This window comes from Sander lucioperca, chromosome 1 (genome assembly GCF_008315115.2).
Source record: "Sander lucioperca isolate FBNREF2018 chromosome 1, SLUC_FBN_1.2, whole genome shotgun sequence".
NCBI lineage: Eukaryota > Metazoa > Chordata > Actinopteri > Perciformes > Percidae > Sander > Sander lucioperca.
The window spans coordinates 39329137-39348015 of record NC_050173.1 but is presented as its reverse complement, the minus strand read 5'-3'; the positions used below and the strand labels follow the sequence as shown (position 1 = coordinate 39348015).

At 40.7% G+C, this 18879-nt stretch overlaps 1 protein-coding gene across 3 annotated transcripts in view; it reads right to left on the bottom strand.

Annotated features, from left to right (window-relative positions):
* Positions 1 to 1667: 1667 nt before the first annotated feature.
* LOC116064291 (F-BAR and double SH3 domains protein 1-like) overlaps positions 1668 to 18879 on the bottom strand; it is a 23631-nt gene continuing 6419 nt past the window's right edge. For 2 of the 3 annotated variants that reach the window (XM_031319389.2, XM_031319390.2), the window contains 14 exons: positions 18693 to 18821; positions 17792 to 17914; positions 16843 to 16938; positions 16325 to 16441; positions 16004 to 16108; positions 11389 to 11544; positions 10230 to 10358; positions 8136 to 8219; positions 7444 to 7588; positions 6916 to 7016; positions 4286 to 4390; positions 3989 to 4139; positions 3798 to 3853; positions 1668 to 3618 (listed from right to left, as the gene is read on the bottom strand). In XM_031319389.2, coding sequence (XP_031175249.1) covers positions 3562 to 3618; positions 3798 to 3853; positions 3989 to 4139; positions 4286 to 4390; positions 6916 to 7016; positions 7444 to 7588; positions 8136 to 8219; positions 10230 to 10358; positions 11389 to 11544; positions 16004 to 16108; positions 16325 to 16441; positions 16843 to 16938; positions 17792 to 17914; positions 18693 to 18821 — 1554 coding nt within the window. In that variant the 3' untranslated portion in view covers positions 1668 to 3561. Of the gene's footprint in view, positions 3619 to 3797; positions 3854 to 3988; positions 4140 to 4285; positions 4391 to 6915; positions 7017 to 7443; positions 7589 to 8135; positions 8220 to 10229; positions 10359 to 11388; positions 11545 to 16003; positions 16109 to 16324; positions 16442 to 16842; positions 16939 to 17791; positions 17915 to 18692; positions 18822 to 18879 lie in introns of those variants that run through there. The other variant, XM_031319391.1, reaches the window with a different exon arrangement.

The window sequence follows — 18879 nt, the reverse complement described above, 5'->3', positions numbered from 1 at the left end:
CTGGTTCCAAACACATCACACATCCACACGTCAGAGGGTTTCCATCACCACCTTCATCGCTGCAGGAAGTGATGTCATCAACAAATTTATTCCAAGAAATACAAGCTGCTGTGTTACTTTTCAACACAGCATATGCTTATCTGTTGGAAACCGATTTACAAGATAATACTCTAAAAGCTAGTGTGTGTAAAGAGCTCTTTGGATTTTTACTAATGCACTATATCAGCTGGCAAAATGCATCATATCGGTACATTGCATTGCAAATATAGAATCATGTATATAAAAGGATATGAGCTGTCCTAATAGTGCAGCTATCAGTAGCCATAAGTGAAGCTCTGTGTCTCTCTGTCCTTCTGATCCATTTGGAGACAGTCGCAGTTAAAGTCAAAGGTCTGTCTGCCTAAGAACATGGAGCACCTATCCAGACCAAGTCCAGGGTTGTATAGCTGACTGCACTGCAAAACATCTACTTTAGTCAGGTCAGTGTTCTCAGAGTACGTATAGAAGACTCAAGATGAAGTCATTTGATTTACGAGAATGTTTGACACAAGCTGACATGCATTGGAATGATTATTTTAAAACGCATTCAAAGAATAACATTTTTATAAGTCTACTTAAACCAAGTACAACCGAAAAACTAATATGCCCATGGTAAACAGAGTTTTATAGCAGCATATTGAGACGTTGCCTGGTGATTCTAGTGTAAAACATTAGCCAGCAAACATTTTCTGTTTTGTTTAATTAACTGTGTCCTTCGAATCCTTTAACTGGGGCCCAATAGTCCGGAGATATTAAATATCTTTGGAACTAATTCAGAGACTCATTTAGTTACAGAGCGAAACTGATCAGAAAGCTTAATATTGAATCTCCAGAGAATGCGAGCGTGGCACAATTATTAGGAAGAGCAGATACAGAGTATTTGATTTATTAAAGATCCACGTGGCATTCACATTGCAGATGCATTGGTGTACTTGGAAATTAAATGGAAGGTTATAGAATCTGGATGTTTTTGGCAGTATTTAAATGGTGTGTGTATGAAGTCTCCAGCAGGACAACTGCCTCTTAAAGGCCAAGTCACAATCAGCCCAAAGTTTCATGCACCAGCAACAGTACATGCGTTTGAATATGAAATATTACCCTAAGGACCAGCTTAGCTCAGAGGTCCTCTGTGCTGCTTGTCATTCCTCTTCCATTTCATTTCATCTTCAGGCTGACACATAACATAACACAACACATGCACACTGTTGAGTTATTTTGACAATGGGACCAATAAATAGGTTTTGGTCAGCTTGCATTATATGTACCTGTTGCTGCCCTGGGATCTGGGGAAACTTGTTTATTATAAAGGCTACAGAAGAATTGTGACAATGATACCAAAGTGGTGAGATGTCAAGCAGCTATTGAACTCATGTTGCAACTTATTATTCTCCATAATCACTAAAAATCGTCATATCTGATCAGACAGAACCACTTTTCTTTGACAGATGTATAAAGTATTTGTCCTCCCTGGCAGGGCCTGGGCCGTATGTACAGTACCTACACAGGCTGGGGATGTAAATATGCACATGTATCATAATTTACTCTAATGAAATAAATACCAGAACTATGCTTTTCACACCTGTGTGAGTGTGTGTTGTGTCCTTATCGAGCTCGATGACATCACAACATGACATCAGTCAAATAAGCATCACACATTATTAGCCATTCTGTTGCTATAATGCACCATTAGTTTCAATAAATCCACAATGATACAACACAGTACAAAAACAGACAAATTGAAAACTAAATCATTATAACACCTAGTTAATGGTAATAGCATCTATAAAAAATAGTTTAGAAATCTGCTGAAGGAGACCTACAGAGTTCCAGATTCTTACTTCCATATACTTTTACAATTCATTTTCACACCTCTGTGAACTAGAGTGGGTGATTGTTGAACACTGGAAAGACTAACTAAGAAGGATACGGTGAGTTTTATTTAGTGTCTGTCTCATTTGAATGAAGTGTGTTTCATAATGAGTTAACAAGGTAATGGTAATTAATCTCGTCTTGGTTCTGATAAAGAGACAAACTTAGATTCAGAAGGTGTGCGGTTGTATTTTTCTGTTTAGGTGTACGATTTTTTCCTTTCTTGACATTTGGTATTTTGTTTACTAAAAAGCTAAGAGAACTAAGCAAACTTGTTGATCGCACGCAATGCATCCTGGTGCATGTAGGCATGGCTGCTGACTTCTCCCTTTAACCCTCTGAGGACGAAAGACCCACCGGCACGTCCAAACGATGACAAAACTCAGACTCAAAAATCGATATTAAAAAATTTCATTTCAGACATTTATTTACTATTTTAATCATATAAAACCTAATGAATTTGGTAAACTTATTTCAAGCACTGAAACAAAAAAATGTGGGTGTCACTGTACGGAAAGCTGAGTTTGTTCTGAACATTTTGATATGAAACACATGGGGATCAGTTATATGCAAATACCTTAAAAAGGTAAATTTAAGAACATATGTGAAAATGCCCTTAGACCTCAAAGGGTTAATGTCTTTGTCACCATTGCATGAATGTTGGTGCACATATCTGTGTCTGTGCTCACATGGAGGTTAGTTCCACTGCAGGGACACATGGGGGATTTAAAGCTAGCTCAAACCAGGTAATGTGATTGGACAACAGGCATTCCATGAGTGCTGATATACAGTATGACATCACTTTTAACTACACATGTATCAATCCGCTTTACAGGTGTTCTAAAAACCGTTACACATTAACGGTGATGTGTCTTTGATTGCACCACAGCCATGGACATATTTCCACAAATAACATTTGAGTGAAATTGTGAATGGTCGTCAGACAAGGACAAAGTAAAGGACAGAAGCTGAATACTTAAGTACAAACCTCCAGGTAACGTGAGCCGCTGCTAAAAAACTATAAAATATAAACATGGACGTTCAGTCTGTTAAAGAGCGGGCTGAATACAGTCTGGAGAGCAGGAAACGAAGGAGCAACGTCCCATTACTGTGTGATCAGCTGTTAACTGGTCAGAATCAACAAATGGAAACAACAGATACATGTACATTAAACATACAGATACATAATACATACAGATACATGTACATAATACATAGAGATCCATGTACATGATACATACAGACAGGGTCCAAAATTAACTAGCCAAATGGCTAGTCAACGTTAAAATTTTACCAGCTACTCACTAGGTTGCCATTGTTTTTTTGGCTGGTGAGTGAAGCAAATCTGCCAGCCACATGCATTTTTTTCCAGCAATTGGCTGGTAGATGGTGCTAATTTTGGACCCTGCATACAGATACAGTACATGTACATAACACACACAGATACATAAAACATAGAGATACATGTACATGATACCTAGAGATACATGTACGTGAAACTAAGTAGCTGGCCTGCGGTAACGCATCTCTCGTGTGATATTGCTTAATTATACTCTCTGCTGTTCAAATCACCTTACGTCTACATTGACCAATGGGAAACTCTAACACATCCTTCCACATGGTGTATTGTTGGCGGTGAGTCCAGACTTTGTCTCAAGGCTGAGGGGAAGGCTTCTGTGTTGGAGGAGGAGGAGGAGGAGGCGCTCGACACTAGATCAGGACAGAGGGAAGACAGAGATGGGGTGATTATCACTGGATCCCTCAAACATCATTATTACAAATATAATTAGCATTCACCAATCCTCATCTGTCCAGTTTGTTCGAGGGCATGCTGTTATGCCAAAACTTCATAAATACAGAGAACAATCTTTGTTTTAAAGGGCACATACTGGTCTTAGTCGGCTGCTGGAAACGTCTGGAGAATTGTGGCTGCTGCCTGCAGTCTCTGATAGGACAACACACACACACACACACACACACACACACACACTGACAACCATTACCATCTCAACACACTGACATTAGAATAGGAGCAGACAAAACCTCTGCTCCAGCTAGGGTAAAGTTTGACATCACTCACCTATTGTGTTGTCTGCGAGCCTCGGAGGAAAGAGCTGCTGTCTGTCATCCACACCACTGGAGGGGGTAGCACTGAGTGCTGAACTACAGCCAGAGTTGGAAGGGATTGGGCTGGAGGGAGAGAAGGGAGGCATGTTTGGGGTGGGGAGAGGCTGGGGAAATATAAATACCAGAGGGGAACAAAGTCAATTAGAAATAATAAAAAGAAAATAATCAGTAAGATGAGTTGGGCAAAGCTTTTTAAAAGTCATCATTTACAGGATTTATTTATGAAAGCATACAGAGAACACAGGGTCACCTCCTTCTCCTCCTCCTCCCCTTCATCATGGACGAGCTCTACCACCAACGAGGGGAAGACACCGATCCGTCCATTCAGCTCTCCCTCCCAAAACCCATCGTCCACCTGAAACACACAGTGAGATAGAGATAAAAGGTTTGACATATGAACAATCCCAGCACTGCCTCATGAATCCATCTCTTCCTTCCACAAAGAAATCCTGTATCAGACATGTCTGTAATAACAGCAGGACAGAAAGGACTTAACAATGGAGACGTTTTAAAAAAGCAGAGATAACAACTAAAAAGATTAAATAATTACTGGGGAGTTTTCTGGATATGGACAAAATCATGTTACGATGACATAAGTAGCTGCGCTGCTGCGATTGTATATTTTAATGGGAGCTGTAGTTTTTTGTATGCTAAAATATATATAGTTTTACTTAAAACTACAAAGGGTTCAATGCATGGTGACGTCATTGTGCATTCATTTGCATAAAGCTTAGTTGTTGTGTCAGTTGCAGCAAGGGAGAGATCACCTAAAGCCATTTAAAAGGTGTATAGTATGTAGTAGAGGTGTTGAAATTAATCATTGCATCAATGCATCACAGTTGCGGACGTGGACGATTCTGTATCGATGCAGAGACAGACCATAATTGATTATTGTCTAATGATGCTGCTTGTTGATTTTCCGGTCACTGCTTTTTTTGTTTTTGCCTTTTGTCTGTTGTGTGCTGTGTTCAGACTCCGCTACATTCAGAAAGTGTTGTTTTTAAGAGCAGATACAATAAAAAGGGGAGTTCATATATATCTGATTGCTTGAATTTGTTGATGAAAACCATGTATAGCAATAAATAACTACAACCGCAATCAGTTATGACGGGGTCCAAGCCTCCCCTACGCGAGTAGCCCCTGATGACCCGCGGAGCCCGCGAAAGCGGAACCTAAAGCGTGATGGCAAGGCAAACAGCAGGAAATATCGCAACGCGTGAGCTGCAAGGTCTGTAGTAAATTGCAATTGCAAATTTCCATTTGCATGCATTGAGTTATTGGCCAAAACGTGTCTATGTTAATTACAGCGCCCCCTAATGGCCGATCTTCGCCAAATTTAGTACAGATCCTCGGGGGGGCATGTCCATCAATACTCTCACTTTGCGTTGATAGCATTTACTATGACCGAGATATCCTAAAGTTTGTGTTTGGTAGCTAACTACAAAACCTTTGTTTGTAATTTGCGCATTTGTTAACGTAGCAAAATTCTTTTGATAAATTTTGGTCAGGTCGGTCTGGAGATGCTATTTTCCAAGTTCCGTGCAAATCGGTTGCACAACCTAGGAGGAGTTCGAAAAAGCAGGTTTTAGATAAATCGCAATTTTACTGTGATAAAAGTCTAGGCGGATATGGGCTAGGCCTATATCACATGATTCAGCTGAATTTAGGGAACACGTGGATATTACGTTTTTGAATGTACGATGTAAGGTTTAGGAGTTATGGGGCTAAACCCATTCTTATTTTTATAGTGCCCGCTGCTAGTGCATATGTGTCATTTTTCCTTTCCAAGGTAGGCGTCACACAAAATTTCACTTGAGTAACTTAATACGGTAACACGGTTTAGGCTGCAGAGTCACTTTTACCTCTGGAAAAATAATAATCCGTAGAGATACAATAGGGTTCCCAGCTCCGCTGGTACTGGGAACCGCGTTGCCTTGCATATGTGGTTCCCAGCCCCCTCGGGCTTGGACCCCTAATAATATTGAGGAGGTGACACATCGTGATGCATCGTGATATCAAATCGGATCGAATTGTTGACAGGATATTCGTAATCGAATGAAATCGTGAGCACAGTGAAGATTCACACCCCTAGTAAGTAGTAGACCCCTCAACTGAGATCATCAGCGTACTTCTGCTCCCCCTAACCCTGACAGCTGAACCTGACAGTTCACTGTAGCTTGATAAGTTATTTTATGACTGTACAATTTTAGCGGAGCACCATGGATTGTCTGCAAAGATTTGCTGTGTCCTCTAAATGTAGGTATCAGAAGAGCACGTTAGGGATGGGCGTATCGATCCTGAGGTATCGATAGATCAATATTCTCACGCTACTCATTTGGCATTGATTTCCTTAAAAAAATATCGATATAAACTAAAAAATAATAATTGGGGGTGTATGCATCACTTTCAGCTGTTTTAGATTACTTACTTAAATTACTATGTGCCGGGACACCCCTGTACCTGGCAGCGTATTGAGCTGGCCCATGTCACGTGACAGGAGATGAGCGAATGAGCGTCAACGTGCGACACAGCCGACAGTGACACAGCCAAGGGCCTGAAAATGTGTATGTTTTTGTTCATATTTAATTTATTTCATTCATATTTATGTTATTTATTTTAATTTTAATTTTATTATGTATTGACCATAATAAATTTTGTATAAATGGTCTGTATTTGTCTTGTGATTTGTCTTAAATGTAATAATATTTTTACTGACAAAAATTGCCAATAAGAAATTAACGGTATCGTATCGGTATCGGTATCGATGAAAATGCAAGAAAAAGTATCGGTATCGTATCGAATCCTAAAAGTGTGGTATCGCCCATCCCTAGAGCACGTCTCTGAGGCTTCAGTCCCTACGTTGGTGCAGATAACACACACCTCTGCGTGTCGACAGCGGATCAGCTGAATCAGTGCCCCCTCCTGGAAGGAAAGCTCTTCTGCACTCTGGGCCTGGTAGGAATACAGAGCTCTGGCTACACCTGACACAGGGTTCACAGGGACACAGGTACATTGTTAACAAACACACACATACACACACACACACACACACACACACACTCACATGACATCATCCTATTATAAATCATTGTGCAGACACATTACATCAGCAGTTCTCAGTGCCAATTTAGGGAGCCAGCATACGATTAATGGCTGAATATAAAAAAATGCCCAAATAAAACTCATTTCTCACTTCCTGACCACCAAAATCACTAACTTTAGCTAACAGCACTAGCATTGATGATAAAACATAATCACCAGGATAACCAGGAGCTTTCTACAAGTTGTCATTCCTAACCGGGGAGACGTTTGAGCACCTATGTGCCTGTGTGTTACTTACGGTACTGTAAATAACACACACACACACACACACACACACACACACACACACACACACACATGACTGACCTCTGCTCCCTTCCCTCTCTTTATTGCCAGTAGATAAGGTGGAGCTGAAAGAAGTGTCGAGCTGAGTGGCATCCTCTGCTGGTAGACACAGGAACTGCACATAACGCTCAGGAACATACCCCACCTGACCACACGAGTTACACACCTGGACAGAGACATATAGATATACATACTAAATCAAGAATTATCAACTCTTTCACACATTATTCATATACTGGCACCATGTCCTGATATGTCAACACACAGCAGAGCAGCAGGATTGGGACTTTCTCTCCACTCTGTTATATATTCCATATGTGACACTATTCCATGTGCCATGCACACTTTACCATAATCTTATTTTCTTTTTGTAATCTGCGCATGAAACTGAATAGTATGGACTCTGTTTTTCTTCAATGTAAGGAGAATTTCTTGTGAACCAGCCACTTTCTCACAGTCCAACTCCTTCTAAGGTATACACTGTCTCCTCACAGGGAGCCTTCAAGGAGCAGTGTGTAGGAATTAGGATTCTATTTGCAGATGTAACGTATAAAAATAATAAAATGTAATAAGTAGGGCATGGCTGGGGCAGCCAGTGTGTCTTAAAGAAGTACCCACGTACCCTGGCTGCAGGGGGATCATTCCCGTACGTATGCAGTAATTACCAGTGGAGGGATAGATAGAACTAAGGTTATAATGTAACCAGATGGTACCTTCAGCCAGTCCTCCATGTCTCCATCCTCAATCACTTGAAGCTCCTCCCCTTCCATGATTGACAGCTCATCTGACTGGCTGGCCTACAGGAAGTAACATGCTTTTGTCATCATGAACATTAGCCAACAACAGTACTATATACAAACAATATAACACTGTCCATTGCCTTTGTTGAGTACATTTGCGGTCACATTTGTCATTTTCTTTCAAGATTTTCTCAAAACACAACATTCTGAATCTTTTCTGAATTAACCAACAGATTCCACCGATTTCAGATAAAAGTCTGGGTAGGACAAGCATGGCCTTCTACATTCTTTAAACCACATCAGATATACTTTTTCTAGTTATCCGGATAATATTTATTTAGACAGATCAAACTACCAAGCAGCATTTAAAACTGGCAGATGCTGATTTTGACTTCTTCCTCTCCCACGCTGTTGATTTGTGTAACACAGTGTTTCTCAAAATTTTCTGGGCTGTCACTTCACTTCCCCAAATTGTCATGACCCATTAGAGAGGTGTCAAGTTGTTATGTTGACATATTTGAGAAGTGTGTGGTTTTGTTTATTTAAAAAGCATGGAGGAAGTATGAAATGTGTTTTAAAGAACACCACCTAAGTTAAGAATACAAATATGTTATTTAAGCACGGAGGAAGTATGAAATGTGTTTTAAAGAACACCACCTAATTTAAGAATACAAATTTGTTATTTTAATGGCCTAAGGAAATCGGTCAGTATTTTTGAACATGAGCTGCTCTCTCTTAGGGCCAGAAACAGAGAAGGAAGTCTGAAACTTGTGTGAAGTGTGAATGTAGCAGGTGTGGCTGCCACCGTGGGTCACCCTCAGCACAAACCACAGCCAACACAGACTGTTCACCAACAACAGGATTTATTCACAACTGCTCACACCCTTTCAACATAAGTTCACACACTTTCTGACTGCGTGCCTCTGACTTCCCGGCGTCTCTCTGGCGCACGGCCCCGTTGCTTTTAACACTCTCTTTTTATACTACACATATAAAGAGAGTGTGATTAGACCAGCTGTGTCAGGTAACTCACCTGGCACTGCTCTAACGACCCCCTGCTGCTGATCCACGGCCACCTCCACAGTGGAGCTGCTCCGTAGGCAATGAACGGGAGACGGATTTTGTTATATTCATGTTTATGTTTTTTATTGTAGTGTTCTCAGTTGGGAAACAGAAAATGTATATTATATATTGTGAATTTGAGTTTAACACTGTAGTTTTTGGATTTGGGAGAGAGATGTTTATTAGATGCTAATTTGGACTGTCTTAGACCATAGAAAAATATTTATGCATTGTTTGATGTGGAGCCTTGTCAAAGGAAACTTTCTGTTCTTTGTGACAGACAATACATACAATATTTTATCGTATTTTATCTTATGTGAAGCCCTGACTACAAGTTTAAAGAAGGTTTGCTGTGGCTATGGTTCACTCATCCTCCATATGTGCTCGGCATGGCCTAATCCAATGCAAGGTCCTTCATAAAATCCACTACAAAAATGCAAAATTGTCTAAAATATACTCCACTGTCCGGGACGCCTGTAACTGGTGTAACCAGTCTCCTGCCAACCATACCCATATGTTCTGGTCTTGCCCCAAACTAACAACTTTTTGGATGAGCTTTTTTGACACCATGAGTAGAGCCTACGGGCACACTATCCCCCCTAACCCTTTATCAGCCATTTTTGGCATTTCCCCTGACAGTGGCCTCCCTGTTGCACTGTGGCGGACCATGGCATTTACATCTCTGCTAGCTCGGAGACTGGTCCTGCTCAATTGGAAGCTTTCCCGCCCCCCTACACACGACCGGTGGATTAAAGAGGTGCTCGACAATTTGAAGCCGGAGAAGCTTCAGATCTTCTTTGAAAGGCTCTACCTCGTCATTCCTAAAGACGTGGAACCCTTTCCTAGAACTTGATGACTACCTCAGCTTATCTCCTGACTTGGAGGACTGAGCTCCTTCTGGACTGCTCTACCTGACGCCAGCGAAGGTTTGCTGTAATACTTTTGCAGATGAAAAAATCTAAACCACCTCTAAACTGTACAAGTGTACATTTCTGTAATCTCTACCTGAAAGCTATAGATAACTCTGCAGGCTGCAGGGTAAATACACACTCCAGATGCTGACACTGGATCTGCAAAGATGTCTCCGTTCTCATCATCGTAGTCCTCAAAGTCAGTCAGCTCAAACTCATCCTCCTGAAACAAAAACACACAATAAACACATCAGTGTAGTCTGGGTCAAAGAAGCCTGACATCCGGCACGCTCTGCGTGTTTCCATTCTCAAACTCTGTTCTCTTCGGTGAAAAACAACAAACTTTGAGCTAGCGAGCTACATGCTGAAAATGTCAAGTTTTGAAGAAAGTTTGAAAGGTGCAACAAGGCAGGCCTGTTTGGTTATTTCAGGGAATAATTGTAAAGATTTACAAAGAATATGTTTAGGGCATTTCCTCTCTGGTACGTTTTGGAACCGATTGGTGGGATTGCTGTGGACGAAGTACACACGGAGATACACTGGTAAGAGCCAATGAGGTTTAACCATGTATCCAGCTAATTTAAATAGCTCACGTTACTGTATTGTGTCAACAGTTAACTTCATTTAATATTGTATGTGCCGTTATACTTTTGTGGGGTGCAAATGTTCCACCAAAACAAGTTCCTTCCTGAGACTATTTAGCAGAGCCACCGTCGCTGCGTCTGGAGCTTAGCACCACCAAAGACAGTTGTGATTGGTTTAAAGAAATGCAAACAACCCAGAGCTTTTTTTTCCTCCTATCCCAGAAAGCATCTGTTGTGTGGCCAGACCTTACTCCACAGCGCTGTGGAGATTGAGCTCGACATGAGAGACTAACATCAGTGTGACATTATTCTCAATAAAGTTCATCTTCCAGATGTTACCGTCTTTGTTCTTCTATTAATTTGAGGCCAACAGTCCACCTCACTGGGCAATGGAATGTTAGAATGTCATGTTTTCATCTCTGCATGACTTGCATGTGTTTTCAGACCGGACCAGTTTGTGACAGTTTTGACTTTTATAGTATAGTGTTTGTATCACAGCCCACTGTATCATACACACCACACTGCTGCACTGGCTGACATGTTCCTTCATCACCATTAACACACACACACACACACACACACACACACACACACACACACACACACACACACACACAGTACATTGATTTGAATCAATCAGACACACCCCGTCCTGCTGTGTGTACATACTGAATAGTCCTCAGTAGACTTCCTCTGTTCACTGAGGCGTCTCTCTCTCTCCAGCTCCTCCTCTGCCTGGTCCATGGCACTGTGAAGCCACAGTTCAATTCCTGTGACACTGTCCGACAACAGAGCCAGACGGGCTTCTGCCTTGACCCTGCTGAGCTGAGACACACTCACACACACAGGCAAACACACACACACACACACACACACACACACACACACACACACACACACACACACACACACACACACACACACACACACCCTTTTTACAAATGAAGGTTTGGATGGGATACAATGCTCCAGTTGTACAAATAAGAGAACAAAACTAAAACTATAACTGCAATGATTTAGGATTGAAATAGAAGCTGCAGTGGCTTCGTAAATGTGGGAAATGCATTTAGAAATGTTTCAACACCACCCATGACTACCCTAAAGTATTGACTCCAGCAGGCTGATTAGAGATGTCTCTTTGGGGGCAGGTCATGTAATCTTCAGTCATCGAAGCTAGTTTGTGCTAGTTAATGTTTCATTCACATCAGATTAAGCATATAAAGTGAATATTTTGAACCAGAAGCTTCAGAGAACAAGCTATTTCAGATTTAGTAGTTGCAGCTGGTATTTCTATTTGTCTGATACATATTTAGTCAACATTTAAGTAAAATATAAATATCTAATCGGTCTCAGTGTTGACAGATACCAAATATTAAAGGACTCAAATCTGAATCGGGACCCAAATACACTTGATTGGGACATCCATGGCTGTGGTAATGCTTGGACAACTCCCGTCAACCTTATTAACATTTATTCATCTGCTACGTGTTCAGTTTCTGCTGTGTGCACCTCCATAAGGGACTGTTCGTTATTTAATTAAGGGTCCACCGGAGGAGTTTTGCGGCCTCTAACCTATAAAGATGTGACCTTCCCCTCGTCAGTAATATTTTTCCTATGACCCTCCAAAACGATTTGAAAAAAAGGAATGACCCTCCCCTCGCGTGCAAGTTTGCACTTAACAAACAAGTACAGATACCATTTGATTTTTACAGCCATGATGTACAGGAGTTAACCTCTGCATTCTCATCTTACACATCCCACTCCTCTGTTATGTTGTGGTGGCCATTTCAGTAGATTTACTCACTAACATTGTTGTGGAAACACAATAAGCATGGAAACTAAATGCACACTTCATGTATTAATGCATTACTTCAAATACTAAGTTACTCCTCTAGTAAACTAGTATTCATATGAAATAGAACAATAAAACATTGAGACCATTCAGCAAACGACGCTGGGATATAACCAATTCAACACTGGTTGCTATGGACTCGTCACTATCGTCATTGTATATTTTAGCACATAGGTAAAGCTGCCGAAGCTGAACATTATATTCCAAAACATATATGTTTATTTTTTAAAGTTTTTAAGTTACATTGTAACAATTTAACAATTCGCCCTTATGAAATCCAATCGCGGCACGGCTGTTTTGGAACACAATAGACAGACGCTTAAATTCAACTAACATGTAACGGTGAACAATCAGTGTTGGACCTACAGTCTGTTGAGATGCCTCTCCAAACGCAGAAACCAAGCGCAGTCACACCATAAAACGTTAAGACACGTTACATTTTGCCGTAATCCAATGACACGAAAAAAAAGTAATTCACAGCGATCAGTAGATCCACAAAAAGGTAAATGATACGGTGTATCCAGCAAGGCCGATATGAGCGTCACATACGAGGCCTCTCCACTTCGCTGTTTAAACAAAGTGGAATAAACGTATAAAAGTCCAAATCTACACAAAACCCGCAATCAATTAGTAAGCTGACATCACATGTATATACATGGCATTTAGGAAACCTTTATTGCAAGGTTGACACGGCAAGATGTCCAGACTAGTGCAACAGTAACTTTCGGTTTTTTGCGTCCTGCTGCTCCCATCGTCAGCCAGGTGGTGCGCGCAGTGTGAGGTGCGTGTCCGTGCTATTCTCCGACAGTACTCACAACAATCACTCCTGATTGACGGCCTTTTGTACAGCCTGTGTACTTTTTTGTTCATTTGATTTCCGATTTTGAAACGATATCCAAATTTTGAAAAATGGGTCATTTTAAACCTTGTTAATATTGATGACAATGTGTTCAAACGGAAAACGAGCCATATTTCAGGAAATAAACATGATTCTATTGAGAGACTTCCAGCTGACAGCGGTGTCTGTGAGCATCACTGGCCGGCCGGCAGAGAGGCGATCCCGGCCGCCACCAGCTGGCTGTCCCGTCAGACTGGAGCTTCTGACAACATCGGAGAAAATGTGCAGTTGGCCATCAATGTTTGTAAAACTGCCCATATTCAAACTCTACACAGTTAATTGCTCGCATAAAAAAGTCTCAATAGTGAATTTAGTGGTGAAATAGCAGACAAAAATTGTAAGAAGTTTCCAGTTGTTTGCTGCTGCTGCTACGGCAAACTCCCGATCTAGATTATAGAATTGATTTCTTTTTTATAATTTCCATCTGCTGTTTCACACACGTTTTCCGTTTGAACACATTGTCATCAATATTAACAAGGTTTAAAATGACCCATTTTTCAAATTTGGATATCGTTTCAAAATCGGAAATCAAATGAACGAAAAAGTACACAGGCTGTACAAAAGGCCGTCAATCAGGAGAGATTGTTGTGAGTACATGTCGGAGAATAGCGCGGACACGCACCTCACACCGCGCGCACCACCCGGAGAAAAAAGTGAGAGAAAGAAAAAGGAGAGGTCGCAGTTCGGACGGTTGAGATTGTGTGTGTGTGTGTGTGTGTGTGTGTGTGTGTGTCCTCGAGATCTGACCACACACAAACACACGTAGCAGAGCTACCCACACCCATGTTTGTACTGTTGCATAATTAAATAAAACATCAAAAGAGAGAAGTTGTCTCCGTCAGTGTTTTAAACAGACACACCTGGGGCGAAGTTGGAAACCAGAATCAGCTTTAAATACAGTCCTAATCTAGTCCTCACTAACACGGGCCCAATTATAGTATCTACATGAAAACTTCACTGTTGTTGCATGAAATGTGGTTTGTGTTTAGCCTACATCATCAGTTTCTATCATGTGAAATAAGAGGATAAGCCAGCCTGGTGGCCAAGCTGCAGACAGATGCTCCTCAACAGTGTGCTCCCCAGCAGTCAGCTCCCCCTGCTGTTCATAAGGTGCCTCTGCACCCCTTTCGTTTCAGACCCTCCCACCAGCCTTTGGGCCACGCCTCCTCATTTACACTGACATGTGTCAAGTCCAAATGAAAAGCCAATGTTAAATGTAAATTCAAAAGCCAAATATTAAATCCAAATGAAAATCCAATGTTAAATTGAAATCGAAAAGCCAAATATTAAATCCAAATTAAAAGCCAATGTTAAATTGAAATTCAAAAGCCAAATATTAAATCCAAATTAAAAGCCAATGTTAAATTTAAATTCAAAAGCCAAATATTAAATCCAGATGGAAAAGCCAATGTTAAATTTAAATTCAAAAGCCAAATATTAAATCCAAATGGAAAAGCCAAATGGAAAATTAAAAAAAATAAATAATATTTTTAATTTGATCAATGGAAAATTTAAAAAAATAATAATATTTTTAATTTGATCTCGCTTCGTTTTCTCTTTGGATTTTCAATTTCTCTTTGGACTTTCAATTTGAATTATGAATAAATATTTCCTCCATACCCAGACTAAAAAATGTTGGATGACCCTCCCCTCAGAAAAATATAAAAAGACATGACCCTCCCCTATTTTCCTCCGGTGGTCCATTCCATAAATACCGAACGGTCCCTAAAAAAACACTTTAAATATGAATTGTATGAGCCTGAAACTGCTATTTTTATTGGTGCTGCTGTTTTTCTATGTTACCAGTACAAAAATGCAATGTGACCATTTAGTGCCTGAAGAAGGGCCACAAATCCTTAATACATATTCCATTTTAACTGGCTACTCTCAGGCAATGTTTTTAGGACCACGGCTCTGAATCTTTAGCAGCTTCACTGTGTATTGAGAAATATGTGGCGCTGTCCGTGGTGCTGAAGTAGCAGGTGGATTTGTAATTGTCCCACCCTTCTGTCAGTTTTGTCCTGGATCTAATATAATTTTCGCTTTCTAGGGTTTTCAATTTCAACATGTTGAATATTTGCCCATTTATTTAGTAAGAATTGTCTTCAGCTATTTAATTCAGCTCACAAATGATTGTTGATTCTGTGTTGTGTGCTTTATGACTTTATGTGCTTTCTTCTATAAGTTCCCTTTGAGGTCTAAGGGCATTTTCACACATCTTCTTAAATTTTCCTTTTTAGGGTATTTGCATATAACTGATCCCTGTGTGTTTCCTATCACAATGTTCAGAACAAACTCAGCTTTCTGTAAAGTGAGATCCAAATTGTTTCTAGAGCAATGTGTAAAGAGAAAACAAACCTTAACTTAAGATGTGTTGTACGAATTGTTTCGGTGCTTGAAATGAGTTTACCAAAATCTTTAGGTTCACAAAAGGTTCACAGAGGTAACATATGATTTGACTGCTGAGAGCAGAATGGCAACAGGAAGAGTTAGGGAGTAGTGGCTAATGGGGCTAATGTGCATAAAATAAGTACCTTGGCTTTCCTGACAGTGTCCTGCACCTCTGCTATCTTCTGCTCCACACTGAGCCCCGTCTCCCCTGATAAGAGCTTCAACCGACTCTCTAACGTCTGTAGAGCCTGACAGACAAACATATACATAGTTAAACAACACATTCCCCTTTTTATAGCCAGCCCAAAGTACATACATCCAGCAATAACAATAATATTATTTCTTAGAAAGCTGTATGTCGAGAAGAGAATATTCTGAACAACAGAAAAGCTGAGGGCCACTGTAACAAGTATTCATGAGCTCAGGAGTATCTTGGCCTTCCAACTGTGAAATCAAAGTCCCACCCTCTCTCCATGGGTGATGATCTTGTAGTCTTTAGCAGCTTTCGTAGCCCATTTCTTGGCCTCCTTAACCAGACAGCCCTCTGCTTCTGAAGCACACACCTCCTGTAGAGCAGACACCTACACAACAGACGGACAAACATCCCTCCATTCTTCATTCATCAGCAGAATGGAACTCAATACAACAGCACTTAGCATCTTTCAATTTTAATGGCACATGTGTTGTTAGACTGGACTGCATTATATAAGGTCTTAGTATATTATTATTATTATTATTATTATTATTATTATTATTATTATTATTATTATTATGTCACACAATTACCCATTTATTGTTTTGACTTAAGGGTTAGTTTTTGTTGCTTTGTTGCTGATAGGTAAAATAGCATTTCTAATTAATTTCAGGCTAGATGACTGTCACACACAGACACACACACACACACACACACACACACACACACACACACACACACACACACACACACACACACACACACACACGCAGACAGATGCAAACACACCTTGTCACGTGGAGCCGGCTGGAAGGTGAATTCAGGGGGTTTGCTGAAGGAGACAGATTCTTGAAGAAACTGCAGAGCATTTCTCTCTCTGGTCACCTGACAGAACAGCAGCCAATCAATGTTAACCAGGGACAAACAAACAAAACAAACAATTCCTCCTCTCCCTAACATCCAGAATTTGTCAGAGAGGATTGGAAACGTGTGTTCTGAAAATAGGGAAGGTCTGTGGTTAGCAGCCCGTCTCCAGGAGTGGTTTCAAGCCAAACTGGAGTTTCACTAGGGTGTGGGTGGATTTCTTTTGAGCAACAAACTTACCAAAAAGGTGCAGGTGAACAAAATCCCATTGTGTTCATCTGTGCCACCCAAACATCACAAAAATGAAGAACATATGTGTTGAAATGCTTTCTTCCCACTCACATTTCAAAGGAAACAACTTGCAAACATTTTGTGTATGTGTTGAATTTCCTTCTGTAAACCTCTGTTCCTTGTAAACCATTGTGGCAGTAAGCCTCATGATTGGCCACTCTGAACATTCACAACACATGCCTCCGCTTTCTTCCAACTATCGCGTTTCTATTTTTCCTTACTTTCAAACATGGTCTTATTTGACATTTTCTCCCATGTTTAATGGCTTTCTTCATTTCCACCTCTTCCACATTCCTGCTTTCTGTCTTCTGGAGCCTCCCTGCTAACCCTCTGCGCCATCCCCCACCCCCATCTTTTCCAAGAGACAAGGTGAGAAATGTCTTATGTCTGGTTTCTCAGGAGCCACTGTGGGATAAAACTCAGACAGTCACAATACGGTTTGGATAGATATTCAAACACATTCTAATAGCTTTGAATCAGCTGTCAGCTGTTTGGTTATTGAAACTGGTTGTTACCATAACTTCGATATGAGAGGAATGCTGTATTATATACTGTAACACAAACAGAGCCTGTTTGCACATACCTTAGCAACACTCTCCCATATCATGCTGTACTGTGTGTGTGTGGTCAGACAGGTATCCATCTCTGTCCCACACAGCAGGGTGAAATGGCTTCTCAAATCATCATAAACATCACCGTCCATTTGCTAATAGGAGAAATACAGTTTTTATTATTTTAAATTGTTCAATCACCATTTGTAACACTCCAGCCTGTATCCATTAATTGTACTTTAGTAATGCAAACTCTGACATATTTTCATTTAATCAAACCAAAGAAAGAAAAGGAAGCTAAAAGCAGTTTGAGTTGTGTAGCTGAGTAAACACTGACCACATCCTTTCTGACGTGTTGCAGACTCGGTCTGTTGACTTTGCTCTGCACAGTGCACAGCCTACTCTCCCTCATTCATCCAATTTCTGTCATCATCTCTTTCTTCTTGATGTTAAACTGCCTGGTTTTGATTGACTCGACCTGCAAAGTGAAATAAACTTGCAGTGTGCAATACATGTTTTATGTAACTTTTTATTAGCCATCATATTTGAGGGAATCCAGGCTGAAAGGGTTACCCAGTCTACAGACAATTAAAAGCAACACTATAGAAAATACAGGGAGACACAACACCATACCGTGTGAACTAACCAAACAATGACAGATTACCATCAGTTGAAATACTGGCATTGACACAAAAGAGCCCAGATACCAACAGACCGAGTCTGCAACACGTCAGAAAGGATGTGGTCAGTGTTTAATCAGATACACAACTCAAACTGCTTTTTGCTTCCTTTTCTCCTCCTTTTCTCGTTTGTATGTTTCAGGGTGTGTGTGTGTGTGTGTGTGTGTGTGTGTGTGTGTGTGTGTGTGTGTGTGTGTGTGTGTGTGTGTGTGTGTGTGTGTGTGTGTGTGTGTGTGTGTGTGTGTGTGTTTACCTCCATAATATGTGGTAAGTCGTTAGTGTAGTAGTGTTGTTGATGGCCGTTGACTGCTGATAACGTCAGCAGATACTCATTACGAACTTCAGTCAAACGGTCATCACACTCTTTTAACCTGGCGCTGAGCTACACACACACACACACACACACACACACACACACACACACACACACACACAATTAT